Below are 14,476 nucleotides of genomic sequence, written 5' to 3' on the forward strand. Positions count from 1 at the left end.
TGGGTCACTGTCTGTGTGGAGTCTGCACTTTCTCCCTGTGTCTGTGTGGGTTTCCTCCGGGTGCTCCGGTTTCCTCCCACATTCCAAAACAAAATATGCAGATTAGGTGAATTGGCCATGCTAAATTGCCCTTAGAGTTCAAAAAGGTTGGGTTGGGTGGGGTTACTGGGTTAGAGGGATAGGGTGGGAGTGTGGGTTTGGGTGGGGTGCTCTTTCCAAGGGTCGGTGCGGACTCGATGGGCCGAATAGCCTGCTTCTGCACTGTAAATTCTATGATTCTATGAAAGTGGTGTCGAGAGCAAGAGTAGGAGAGGGGAAGGTCTCAGAGATCTATAAGGAGCTGATGGAGTGGGAGGGTGGCCCGATAGGGGAGGTGAAGAGAAAGTGAGAAGACGAGCTGGATGGGGAGTTGGAGGCCGGGTTATGGGAGGAGGTCCTGAGGAGAGTTAATGTGCCAGGATCAGCCTGATACAGTTTAAGGTGGTCACAGGACACACAATACTGTGGACCAGATGAGCAGATTTTTTGAGGAGGTGGAGGATAGGCGTGGGCGCTGTACCGGGGGGGGGGGGGGGGGGGGGGGGGGCTGCGAACCATTTCCATATGTTTTGGGCATGCCCGAGGCTGTGGGGCTTCTGGCAAGGTTTGCTGAAGTCATGTCAGAGGACTTAAAAGTGAGGGTGGTTCTGAGTCCAGAGGTGGCGATCTTTGGTGTGTCAGAAGACCCGGAAGCCCAGGGGGTGAGAGAGGCCGACTTCCTGGCCTTTGCCTCCCTGGTGGCCCGGAGACGGATCTTACTAGAGACTAGGGTGGAGGGACTCAGAGCCCCCGAAGTTGGGGGCATGGGTTAGCGACATGGGGGCTTCTCAGATGTGAGAAAATTAAATTTGCCTTGAGAGGTTTGTTTCGGGGGGGGTTGCTCGGAGCTGGCAGCCATTCATCAGACTTCTTCGAGACGAATTAAGCTGTCAGTGAGTGGGGGAAAGGGGAGGCATGGGAGAAATGAGTAAGGATAGGAGAACCAACAGAGGGGTGGTTGGGGAAGGTGAAATTGTTTGTGTACGCTATGTTGGCTGGGGTTTGTGCCCAGAGGGGAGGGGGTGTTGGGGGGGGGGGGGGGGGGGGGGTTATTGGTTATATTTTTGTGTTTTTCTCTTTGTTGAAATTTGATGTGTAAAATTGTTAAAATTATACCTGCCTCAATAAAATATATTTTTTTTAAAATTTGAAGAGGGATAAGGATCCAGAGCAATGTGGGTCTTCCTGCCCGATCTCACTGCTGCATGTGGATTCTAAGTTGTTGGCTAAGATCTTGGCCTTGCGGATTGAGGAATGTGATTGGAGAAGACCAGACGGGGTTTGTAAATGGGAGACATCTGTCGGCTAACATTAGACGTCTGTTGAATGTTATAATGATGTCCTCGGAGGGACGGAATGTGGAGGTGGCAGTCACTATGGAGGCAGAGAAGGCCTTTGATTGGGTAGAATGTGAATATTTGTGGGAGGCACTGGGGCGGTTTGGGTTCGGCAGGGGTTTGTGGACTGGGTCCAGTTTGTTTTATCAGGCGCCGGCAGCGTGTGTAGTGACGAACTGGGTGAGTTTTGGGGTATTTTAGGCTGTGTCGCGGGACGAGGCAGGGATGCCCACTCCACATTGTTCTTTGCCTTGGCGATAGTGCCACTGGCTGCAGCACTTAGAGCGTCAAGGGGTTGGCAGGGGATAGTGCAGGGGGTGGGGAGGGCGGTGTGAAGCATAAGGTCTCGTTATATGCGGACGATCTAGTACTCTACATAGCAGACCCGTTGGAAAATATTGGAGGTATCATGGACATTTTGGTGGAATTTGACCGGTTCTCTGGGTATAAGCTAAACATGGGGAAGAGTGAGTCTTTCCGATTCAGGTAAGGGGGCAGGTGAAGAGGTTGGGCAAGCTGCCGTTTAAGGTTGTGGAGGCGAGCTTCAGGTACCTAGGCATCCAGGTGGTGCGGGGATCGGACTAATTACATAAACTGAATTTAGCCCAGTTGGTGAAGCAAATGAAGCGGGATCTCAGGAGGTGGGACGTGCTTTCATTGTCATTGGTGGTGCAGGTGCAGTCCGCAAAGTGACAGTACTCCCGAGGTTTGGTTGGTGTTTCAGAACCTTTCAATCTTTATTTCAACAACCTTTTTTAGGAAGGTCGATATATTGATCTTGGAGTTTGTCTGGGCGGGGAAAGCCCCTGGGGTGAAGATTCTGCTGGGGCAGGGGGTGGTGCAGGCAGACCTTGCCAAAATATAGCCATGGTAAAGAAGTGGGTAATGAGAGAGGGGTCGACATGGGAGAGGATGGAGGCAGCCTTGTGCAAGGGCACTAGCATGGGAGCAGTATTGACGGCGCCTTTGCCGTTCTCACTGGCCAGGTACTCCACACGTCCGGTAGTAGTGACGGCCCTGAGGGTGTGGGGACAGTGGCGGCAGCACCTGAGGCTGGAGGGGGCCTCGGTTTGGGCTCCGATTTGTGGAAATCACAGATTTGTTCCGGGGGGGCTGGACATGGGGTTCCGTGAGTGGCGGCGGGCGGGGATTGAACGGCTAGGAGACCTTTTTGTGGGGAGTCAGCTTATTGAGCTTGTAGAGGTTGGTAGAGGAGTATGAGCTGCCCAGTGGGAATGGGGTTTCGCTACTTACAGGTTCGAGACTATGTGAGGAAACAGGTGCCGTTCTTTCCTGACCTGCCCCCCCTGGGATTACAGGATAAAGTGGTGTCGAAAGTAGGGGTTGGTGAGGGTAGGATGTCGGAGATTTACAAAGATTGAATGGACTGGGAGGGAGCACCGATAGGAGAAGTTAAACGGAAGTGGGAGGAAGAGCTGGGGAGGGTGCTAGAGACTGGGTTATGGGAGGAACCTCTGAGAAGGGTGAATGCATCCTCTTCATGCATTATGCTTAGTCTTATCCAATATAAAGTAGGGCGCACATGACAGTGGCCAAAATGAGGGGGTTGCGGATCGGTGTGGGTGGTGCGCCGGATGGGGCCCGCAAACCATGTCCACATGTTTTGGACCTGTCCGAAGCTGGAGGGATTCTGGCGGGGGTTCGCTGATGTGATGTCTGAGGTGCTGAGGATGAAGGTGGTCCCGAGTCCAGAAGTGGCAATTTTTGGAGTGTTGGAAGACCTGAGAGTCCAGGGAGTGACAGAGGCCGACATTTTGGCCTTTGCCTCTTTGGTAGCCTGGAGAAGGATCCTGTTGGGATGGAGGGACTCGGGGCTGCCGAGCCCGGAAGGTGGGTTAGAGACCTGGCAGAAATCCTCAGGTTAGAAAGAATCAAGTTCGACTTGAGAGGGTCTGTGGAGAGGTTTGCCCGAAGATGAAAACAGCTTAGTGATTTGTTCGAGGATAGTTAAGTCAGCAGGGTGGAGAAGGGGGTGGGGGAACATGGGGTTTAAAACTAAAAGGAGGCTAAGTGGGTGAAGGATAACAGCAGGGATGGTGGGGCGCAGAGGTGTTGGTTATTTATTTGTTATGAGATTTCCTGTTTGTTCTCTTTTTGGTTTTGGCTGTGTTTGATATATATATATATATATATATGCCGTAATAATTTTTAAAAAAAATTTAGTCCACCTCCAAATCACATTATATCCCTGCTTTTGACTGGTGCAATCTAAAAGAACTTCTTTCCAAAGCAGATAGTCTCTGGGCCTGATCCAAAGCAGCATAATATAAACTGCCTGACCTGCTGCCAAAATAACATGCTTATTTGATTCATCCAATTGCATTGCCAGAAGCAATGGGATGACTGAGCACAGTGATGCACAATTCTCCGCTCCCCACGCCAGGTGGGAGGAATCGCGGGAGGGGCGAGCGACTCACGACACACCGCCCTGGCACCCCCCATGATTCTCCCACCCCCCGCTCGGAGAATCACCGCTCGCCGTTTTTCACGGCGGCCAGCGATTCTCTGGCCCGGATGGGCCGAGCGGCCTGCTGTTCCCGACCTGTTCACGCCGGCGGCAACCACACCTGGTCGCTGCCGTCATTAACATGCCGCCAAAAGCTCGTTTGTGGCTTGTGGGGGTCGGAGAGGGAAGTGAGCACCACGGCCGTGCTCGGGAGGGGACTGGCCCGCGATCGGTGCCCACTGATCGTCGGGCCGGCGTCTCCAAGAGACGCACTCTTTCCCCTCCGCCACCCCGCAAGATCAAGCCGCCACGTCTTGCGGGGCAGCGGAGGGGAAGACGGCAACCGCGCTTGCGTGGGTTGGAGCCGGCCAACCTGCGCATGCGTGGCCGACGTCACTTAGGCGCCGCCGTCACGTCATTCGCGGCACGCCGCCTTGACGCAAGTGTCAGGGCCTGGCGGCCGAGATTTACGGAGCGCTGCTCCTAGCCCCCTGGGGGGGGGGGGGGGGGGGGGGGTGAATAGGGTGCGAGGAGCGGCCGTGAAACGCGGCCGAGTTCATGACTGCCTTCCCGATGCGGCGCGGGAGCGGAGAATTCCGCCCAATGTCTTCACTAACAGGATCTACTGTTAACTGATGTACGTGTGTCACTCTCAACAAAAGATTGATAATGTAATGTTATCAGCATCTTAATGGTGTACTTAAAGGTTCAGTGGTTGCTGACATTGCTAACGTTGTACTGTCAATAATTGTGATGCAGCACAAAATCCTGTATGTATGTGAGCAAACACAATCTTCTATAAAATCATCCCGAACACCACTACCCCCTCCCCCCAGTGACGCTGGCCACAAAGAAAGGTAAGTAAAAATGTTAAATCTTTCTGAGAGAAATGCCTATTGACTTGGAATCTACAGTATTCCTCAATTATCGGATAATTCTAGCCAGCATGCTATAATAATTATTGTGCTGGTCTAGCAACTCAAGAGTTCATTAGTTGATATTCTACCTTGCCAAATCATGACACTAAATTTAATAAATCTGATCATTTGTAGGCTAGCATCAAAAAGATGTTGAATTATTGAAAAAATCTGACGAGTTCTTTTAGGTTATTCAGGGAATCTGCCAACCATGCTCAGTCTGGCCTCTCTTGATTTCAGTCTGCTCAAGATACTCAAATGAGCAGACTATCACTTGGCTCACTACCATCCAGAGGGAGGTTCTGGATAGGCAATAAATGTGATCTGCTCCGTGTTTCCCAGAACAAATGTCAGTGTTTCTGAGAACCATTTTTGTTTTTAAATTCCTCCCCAACAGCCCCCATGTCTCTATTAGAACTGGATGTGGTGACTTTTCTGAACTAGACATTGTGTCATTGCTCAAACATGTAGAGTTACAAACAGCAATTGTATGTACTCAATAGGCAAACTGCCATCTGCATTTTCTCCAGTCATTGTACCATCACGCTACAAAATGTCTACAATAGAACCTGCAGCAACTACAGCTTGCTATAGCACCTTTAATGTAGCAAAATATCCCAAGGCGCTTCACGGGAGCATTATCAAACAAAATTTGACAATGAGCCACACAAGGAGATATTAGAGTAGATAACAAAGCTTAGTCAGAGAGGTTTTAAGGACAGTCTTATAGGTCGAAAGAGTGATGGAGCATTCATTTCAGGGAGAGAATTCCAGAGCTCGGCTGTTTAAAGCAAGGCTGATAATGGTGCATTGACTAAAGTTGAGGATACACAACAAAACTGGAAGAGCACCGATATCTCGGAAGGTTGAGAGGCTGAAAGAGGTTGGAGATGGGGAGTGACAAGACCACAAATGGATTTGAAAACTGGCAAAATCACTGAAAACTGAATATGATTGTCAATTCAGTCTCCGGACAAATTTAACCTCTAGCCTTTACTGATAATGATAAGTCAGATTCCCTCATATGTAGATCCACAGCATTTCCGGAGTGATTCTTTTTTAAAAATAAATTTAGAGCACCAATTATTTTTTCCAATTAAGGGGAAATTTTTTAGCGTGGCCAATCCACCTACCCTGCACATCTTTGGGTTGTGGGGGTGAAACCCATACAGACACGGGGGAATGTGCAAACTCCACATGGACAGTGACCCAGGGCCGGAATTCGAACCCGGGTCCTCAGCGCCGTAGACAGCAATGCTAACCAGAGTGATTCTAATACTGTCAACAACACCCATACATTACAAATATAGCAAAAGGCCATTGAATTAATTATTTGGATTGTTTTTAACTTTAGTGAAATACTAATGGATAAACTTTCCTTGGAAACAAAATGCCCTTGTGTTCCGTTCCAAAACAAGAAAAGTGATTTCCTAATTAACGTTAATGCTACCTACCTTTTTAATCTCTGCATGCTTTGGCAAAGCTTAGTTAGGAATTGCACTGTAGTTTGGTCCAGTTGCAGGCTTGACCTTTGGTCAGTGGTTAAATGATAGCAGAAAGGTAGAAGTTGTCGGTGTTATAACTGACCTCAGCAACCCTAGTCAAAGAAAGGATCAAATTGGGTAGAACTGCTTCCGTTGCTATATGGTGTCTCCCTAATGGACAGGATTGGGCTTGATGATGATATCCAAAAGACAGCTGGTATTCACTCACCAGGCTTGTACATGGATCATAATGGCTAGTTAGGGTGGATTGGTTCTACAGGTGCTTGTAACTGCCCAGTATTTTGCCTTTCTTCAGGATGAAGGGGTTGTAATATAATGTAAAAAGCAAAGTACCATGTAACTTGTGCTAAAATATGTTTGCCATTACCATTTGTTAAAGTAATGTTCTCCAAAAGAGCAAACTGTATATTGAATGATTTAATCATATTTTAGCAGACACCCTTTAGCTTCATGCATTTATGATTTACTGTATAGACCCTGAAGAAAATGTCTCCCACATCCATGAAGATTACTTTTCAACAGCTTGAAGAGGGAGCCACAAAGAACTTGTCAGAAGTTTTAGTCATGGAATACAGACTTAGCCAAGCTTGTATGGTAAGATGATGTCAGGGATGCAGACAGACCCTCTTGTTGAAGAACAATTATGCAACAAATTTGTTGATGTTTTATTGTGTGACACATGCTGATAAATTGTAATTACTAAATGTTTGAGTCAGTATCTGTTTAATTGCAGTTGAGCCTGACAAGCTCATAGTTCATGTTCAGTTTTCATAATAAACGAAAAACAAGGCATCTTTATAAGAATCAAAGCAACTTACAAACATAGAAACATAGCCACGGGTTTAATAGTGTTTTTAAAGTATAATACTTATTACTTTGCAGGCAATTCATTCTGGTACTTGAGATAATGATGATGGTCTTGAGGATTACATTATGCTATATCAGAACAAGTCACTGGTGCACTTAATGCTATGAATGTTTGTCACATTGACAGCTGCTTCCTTTGACATTTATCAATATAGAAGCTTTGGAAAAAATGCTGTGTAAACATAAAATTAGTTGAAAAAAGATGGTTTTAGTTTTATATCAAGACACCAGATTATTTGAAAGGTTATTCTGCCATTCATTCTTTACAATTTATCCCTTCCAGAAAGGCCATGATTTCTACGAGGGTGTGCGTGCAGGTAAGCCATTGTCATTGGATCCTGTTCACAGGACTACAGCTTTTAAAGTAGAAGTTAACTCTGTGGCTAAACCAGATCTCTCTTCTTGGCCAAGTACCCAAATGTGATGCTTGTATTTACTAGGTTAAACAAATCCGAAAGTTTCCAGTTTCAGTCCCTGCACTGTAGTGTTCAGCTGACAGCATTAGGGCACCACAATTGCCTGCTACCTTTGTAATTTAGGAAGGAAAAAATTAATATTTGCATTGTTTCCCACACTTCTTGTGCAAAGTTTCACTACTTGTGTAAATCGCACCTCACAGTGTATAAATTAACAGCATTTGTTGCAGGATATTGTACTGTGCAAATATACAAGCTTGATTGAATACTTGCTCACTGAAGAATTCAATCTGATGGACTCTAATCTAATCCACAGTGGATTACTGGGAAAGAACATTGCATAACATATTTTTCACCAACATTGTAAGTCTTGACCAAGAGCTTTCAATCAAACAATTTTAAAGCTAGTAGCATTTAAATCTAGAGACTGATTCAAACAGCTCTTCTGCGACCAGATATCAGGGATACAAAGCAGTGGTATTGCTAATTTTTTCTCGGTTCTTTTCTCTTGTCTTAGTGCAGAATGGCAGATGCATGGCCGATCCAAGTTTGGTAGTCTGTTATAAATGGGCTTAATTTATCCTAAATAAATTCTGGAATGTGCAGCAGATTACATTACTATTCTACATCAGAAGAAAGGAAAATCGCACCTTTCTGATAAATTAACATAAACTGAGGGGATGACATGAAACGTCAATTAATTAAAGGACAGAGAGCAACACTTTTGATAAGTTTAATATAAAGCTCCGTAAATGTAAAGCAAAGTAAAATGGTCAATCCACCGCTGTTTTACCACTTCTGGTTCAGTTGAGATGGGAAAAGATAAGTGAAAACGAGCAACATAAATTGCCAGCATCAGATTTCAGATGGAGAGATAGAAGATATAAATATTCCAGACATTATTTCATCAGTGTAACCTTTTTCAATGTAAAAGTCATTTTTGGTTTGCATCATATACAACCACTGAAACCTCACAGTTCTGTGAGATGAGATGTGTACCACACATTTTAAATTGTAAATGTTGTGCAATAGATATATATCTATGAAAGCACTTTTGTATTCATAAAAATAAGACAGAGGCACAGGATCAAGAATCACTGAGATACTTGGGGTCAATGGGGGTAGAGTTTTCTCACAACTACTGAACTGTTGCTAATCACCACTGGTGACTAGAGCTACCAGATAGTCTCTTTGTCACCAAGATTGTGGAGAATGAATTGACTGCTCATGACGTAAAGTCGACTAAAAGGAGTAGTACGGCTTCAACTAACTAGAAGTGGGGTCACTAGATTAAAATATAATGAAGAGTACTTTTATATTCCTGCTCCTAATTTTTCACACTGTATTATTGTTTTAAAAGTATTTGTAACTCACTGATTACCATTTTATTCTTTGGTGGGTATAATATCTGATTTGTGTCCTAACAGTTCTGATTGACAAGGATCAGAGCCCAAAATGGAAGCCAGCAACCCTAGAAGAAGTGACTGAGGAGTATCTGAAGAGTTGCTTTAAACCACTTGGAAACAAAGAACTCAAATTGTAATTTTAAATTGTTTCATGGGGAATGGGCATCATTGGCAAGGCCAGTATTTGTTGTCCTTTCTAAATTACCCTTGACAACGTGGTGAAATGGATCAAAGACTTGGGAATTGAAAATGAAAATTATGAACGGGTTTCGGCGCTGTTTACTTTTCTCCATGAAATTAACATACTTATTCACGTTTGGTGTATTTGTCAACTGAAAGTTTGTATTGCAAGTGTAATAAATAAACTGAACCACTATTATTGTGTTATTTTGGTTCGGCACAGGTATCAACCACCAGATTTGAACAAAAACTTGTATTTATGTAGTGCCATTAATTTAAAAAAACATCCCAAGATGCGTCTCAGAAATAAAAAGAAAGGAACTGCCATTGCCTGGGTGGGGTGCTCTTTCGGAGGGTCATTGCAAACTCGATGGGCTGCATGGCTTCCTTCTGCACTGTAGGGATTCTATGATTCCAAGGTACACGTGGAAGTGTTCTGAATGGGCTGAAATCTGTAGAGGATGGAAGGCCAACCTGGAGAATGTTGTAATAGTCTTCTTCAAAAGATTTGGATGGACAGTCTCCCAGATTTGGGTGTAAGCTTTCATGTTGCTTAAACCTGTTTATAATTTTGAGATTCAAAGAAAATGATGCAGATTTGTATCAGGAAAGAACTGGTCAGTAAAGAATATTCTCCAAAAAAGCAGACAATTCAGTGAAGAATCTAACAGAGGAATTATTTATGTAACATTTGTAATTTGCGTGTGCTATGAAATGTAATGATGCACAAACAAAGGTGAATTCTGAGCTGCAGCTTAGCAATGAGAGCCCTGTGTCTAGCTCAGCACAGCTAGAGAAAATAATAAAAATGAGTGGCTTTTCACCTAAATTGTGATGGCACCAGCATCCAGTCAATGCATATGTCAAAGCAGAGATCATAGAAATTCACATTTTCTGCCTTCTACCATATCCTTTGAGCCAATTAAATGAATTGACTAGTCATCATGGAAGCAGGTACTTCGATTTGTTTTAAAACTTTAAAAACTTTATAATTGGTTCCCTTTGCCAGGTACCCTGTGAAAAATTGACTATAAAAAGATATGTGCGCAATTCTCCCAAAGAATTTCTAAGTTCATTTGTGGCGGGTTTTTCAGGGAGTTTCTCTCCCGCCTCTGCCGGGGAATTCCCCACCGCTATTCAATGACAGTTACTTCTTTGAGCCCTGGGTGTTTCTCACCGGTTTAGCCCACACTTAGAATTTTTTTCGCAACGCGGAGCTGAACTCAGAGATCGGGCCGCCATTTTGAAAGGGTTCACCGATCTCTAAATGAGCTTGTGGGTCCCCTACACAGCCCACCGATGGGCAATGTCACCCACCACACATATGGGCACTGCTCCACAAGTGAAGACACCCCGCTATGGGGTCCTTTGGGGGCCCCTCTTTAGGACCCCCATTGCCCCCTTACAGCACCTCCTCCCTTCCAGGACCCCCAGCCGTCACCCCACCCAACCTCCCAGAGGCCCCTACTTACCTGCCCTGCACACCTGCCCTTTAAACCCCTCCATCCACCCCCTTTCATGGGCATGGTCCCCCTCATGCTCTGACCCTTGGCAATGCCACCCTGGTACCTGGACACCTTTGCACTGACACCTGAGCAGTGTTCCGCCAGCTTGGCAGTGCCACCCAGGCACCTTGGCAGTGCCAGGGTAGCAGTGGTCCGCATTCCTATGGACCACCACTGGTCGACGCCTGGTTGCAGCCTCACTTGGGTGAATCCTGCGAGGTGCAGAGGCAACGCGGCCAGAGAATCTCACCATGGTTAGTGGATGTGAGTATTTGACTGGGTCACAGCATACAGGTGAGGTTGTTGTCCAGAGAAATATTAGTATTGATGAGATACACCACTGGGATTTTTTAAATCATTGTTAACACCTTCACAAACACAGACATTTTCATGGGAAGTTGGATACACAGTCAGTACAACAGTAGCTAAAGATTGGAACCAGAACAAATTTATCACTACATAATAAAAGGACATGTACATAATAAAACATTGTGTGAAAGCAATTATAAGAAAATGCATCGTGAGCAAGAGTGTGAATTTAGATTCTTATGTACCCAAGCCCGTTTCATTCTTTCTGTCATTTAACTTGTGTTGAATTTGATTTTTATCCTTTACGTACCTCAAATTATAATTTATAGTGCGTTTGACTATTTCTGTGGTTTTTTTGTTATTTCTGACTCCCAGTTGTTGGAGATGGCAGAGGGGGAATGCATATTCAGTGTGTAGGAACATCTTGCTAGATGATTAAAGGGATAATATCCATCTAGTCTGCCTTCACTCATCCTGCTAGCCACATGACTCAATGATAATGCAGTTAATTCTATATGATGAAAATTGTGTATTTACAATAAACCACCTCCTACCAAAGGAGATATACAGCATTGATTTTTCCCTGTTGTGTTCTCAGCTGGATTAACTCTTCTTTTCCCCTCTGGTTGGAACACCATCTGGTTGGCCTTCAAGCTATCATACTGCCAATTTTTCGGTTTCCTCAATTGAGCATGTCCTGGCTTGTAAAATAGCAAGCCTCCAGGGAGAAGGGTAGAGTCAGAATCTCAGGATGGAGACGATGTCCTTCGTTCACCTTCAGTAAGGTGAATGAATGAACAATTTTCAATAATAATTAAAGTTAAGTTTAAAATAAGTAATGTTTGAATACGTAACATATATGGTAAAAGTACAATTACATCAAACAATTCTCTTTAAATTAGAGTGTTTATGTACAAATACTTACATAGCAAAGTTAGCCAATCATTGTAATTCTTAACTGAGAATACTTGCAACAAAAGTGGTATAATATAATGTCATTGTGAAGTAACCAAAACTGACATCTCTGGAAATCCATCTTAAACAGTTCATTCAAATAGAGACTTGGACGCAATCGAACGGCCTCATCACACCCAACTCAGTGACACCGACTGGCCCCTAAATCTCGCGAGAGGCTTCTTGTGAGATTTGCAATGTCAAAACCCCTTGGTGAGATCTTGCGAGCGTCACAATCTGGATCTCACCCTTGCTGGGCGAGATCCAGATTTACATATTTAAGTGACCATGTATCCCGCCTGGGCCTGGGAATGAACACCTGTGCCTGGGAGACCTAATTTAGCATGGACCAAGCAGAACAGCCGGGTCAGAGATCCATTGCCGGGTCAGAGATCAGGGTGGCATTTCAAAATAGTGCCCCAATCTCTCACTCGTTAGTGCAGGAATTGAGGTAAATTAGCTTCGGCGGGGCCTTTCTGACTGAGGCCAGAGAAAGAATCCCAAGCTATGTGTACCCAAAACGAGACTCCATTTTTGGGCATTAAGTCACGCCCCAAAGGTGAATTTTGTCAAGCTACATTTAAACTCAGTTCACCCACTCCCTATGTGAATAGATCATGAAGCTAAGTGTTTAATACAAGAAATGTATCAGAAGTCAAACCACATTTGCAGTTTTTATTTTAAAATTTGAATGGTGCTGTCAGATGCATTTCCCCAAAACAGGGGAATTTTGGCATCGGAAACGACTGTCTTTGTTCAGAACTGTTGAATTCCCCAATTTTTAACTTTCTAAATTTATTACTCTAGCTGTTCACTGGAATGTGTTTGTAATGGCGGCATGGTAGCACAGTGGTTAGCACTGTTGCTTTGCAGCGCCAGGGACCGGGTTTGATTCCCGTTTTGGGTCACTGCCTGTGCATAGTCTGCACGTTCTCCTCATGTTTGCATGGGCTTCCTTCCACGAAGTCCCTAAAGATTTGCTTGTTAGGTGAATTGGTCATTCTGAATTCTCCCTCAGGCGCCATAGTGTGGGGACCAGGGGATTTTCATTGTCACTTCATTGCAGTGTTAATGTAAGCCTACTTGTGACACTAAAAAAGCTTATTATAATTGTTCTCATTTCATAGGAATGCTGTGATTGTTATGTGTTCAACTGTCAGATTTTGGAAATAATTCTGTGCTGTATTTACTCTAATGACAAAAATTGTAATTTATAGGTTGCTGAAATTATGAATAAATGGAAGCATAAAATACATGCTATATACTTTAATATCTTTGGAAATGACTTGTTTGATTAACATTGCTGTAGTACAAAATCAAAACAAAATTACCAGTGAATAAATTACATGGCTAAAATAAACAAATCTTCAACCTGTGAACCAAATTGCAGTTTTGAAACATTAAAGCTTAAGTGGAATCAATGTTTTTTAAAATTGAAACAAGATTTTGTAATTTCTTCATTTTAAAAGCATCCAACCATATACTGTTCAAACAAAATAATTTTTTGGGTGTGTAACAACTTTGTTCATCAAACACACTAAATTAGAAATGCAAATCATTGGAAAAAAACACAAACAATAAAACTTTAATAAACTCTTCCAAAGCAGACTTCTAAGAATTGTCATTGAGAGTGAAAGAGTTAAAACATTACTGAGCAGGGAAGGCTGGAGATATGGAATATTTTCATATGGAATTTTTGATAAACTTAGTCGATGTTTCAATTTTTTATTCAAATGTACCATATTTATTCATGAATGTATTAAAAATGACAAAGCAATGTGGGTTAAAATTGATTAATAATTTGTATATTTTAATCTAAAAATAAATTCAGCACTATTATGTCAATCACAGGATGTCACTAGAATAGATCTTGACCTGTTCCTGAGGCTAAACACTTGGTTAGAACAGGATCTCTAACTTCGACTTAGACATTGCTTTCTGCAATTATATAGTTTTATTATATAAAGTGATTTTTATTTAGAATTTGGAGTTTTATCTTATTTGAAGGATTGCTAGTACAAATAACTTTTCATTGACAATATCAATTTTAACACATCTCTAAATTTTATATAAGCTAATTAAAAATTCACTTGGCTGTTAAAAATGTTGCATGAGCCATTATAAAAAATATTGTAAAAACAATTGTATACAAATCTGTCTCTTTCAAATCGATCGATATATATTCAACTAATTTGCCATATTTTTGGCAATATCTGAATTCTTTGGACATTAGTTCAAGTAATGTAATCATTTTTGGTTTGAAAGTTCTACAAATTATATTTATTTGACTGAGTTCTGATAAATAATTTACTGACATCAACATTATCAAAAATAGCTGTAGATGAATGTGTAAACTTTCCTGCTTTGACTCAAATTATTTTTGGACAATCTAAAAGTATTAGATTTGTTGATCATGAAATTTTAGAATCAACATAGATTTAAAGGGTGAACATGGCTGTTCATAAGCATTAAGTTAGCAATATCCCAAATAGCAAGACAATAGAGGTGATAGTTTTGTTTTAGGTAAATAGCACC

At 43.0% G+C, this 14,476-nt stretch overlaps 1 protein-coding gene across 2 annotated transcripts in view; it reads left to right on the forward strand.

Annotated features, from left to right (window-relative positions):
* The window catches only part of hibch (3-hydroxyisobutyryl-CoA hydrolase), a 234,870-nt gene extending 223,314 nt beyond the window's left edge, over positions 1-11,556 (forward strand). For both annotated transcript variants that reach the window (XM_038789153.1, XM_038789152.1), the window contains exons 12-14: positions 6,779-6,898; positions 7,455-7,488; positions 9,015-11,556. In XM_038789153.1, coding sequence (XP_038645081.1) covers positions 6,779-6,898; positions 7,455-7,488; positions 9,015-9,130 — 270 coding nt within the window. In that variant the 3' untranslated portion in view covers positions 9,131-11,556. The remainder of the gene's footprint in view (positions 1-6,778; positions 6,899-7,454; positions 7,489-9,014) is intronic.
* Positions 11,557-14,476: the final 2,920 nt, after the last annotated feature.

Source organism: Scyliorhinus canicula, chromosome 2 (assembly GCF_902713615.1).
Source record: "Scyliorhinus canicula chromosome 2, sScyCan1.1, whole genome shotgun sequence".
NCBI classification, from domain to species: Eukaryota; Metazoa; Chordata; class Chondrichthyes; order Carcharhiniformes; family Scyliorhinidae; genus Scyliorhinus; species Scyliorhinus canicula.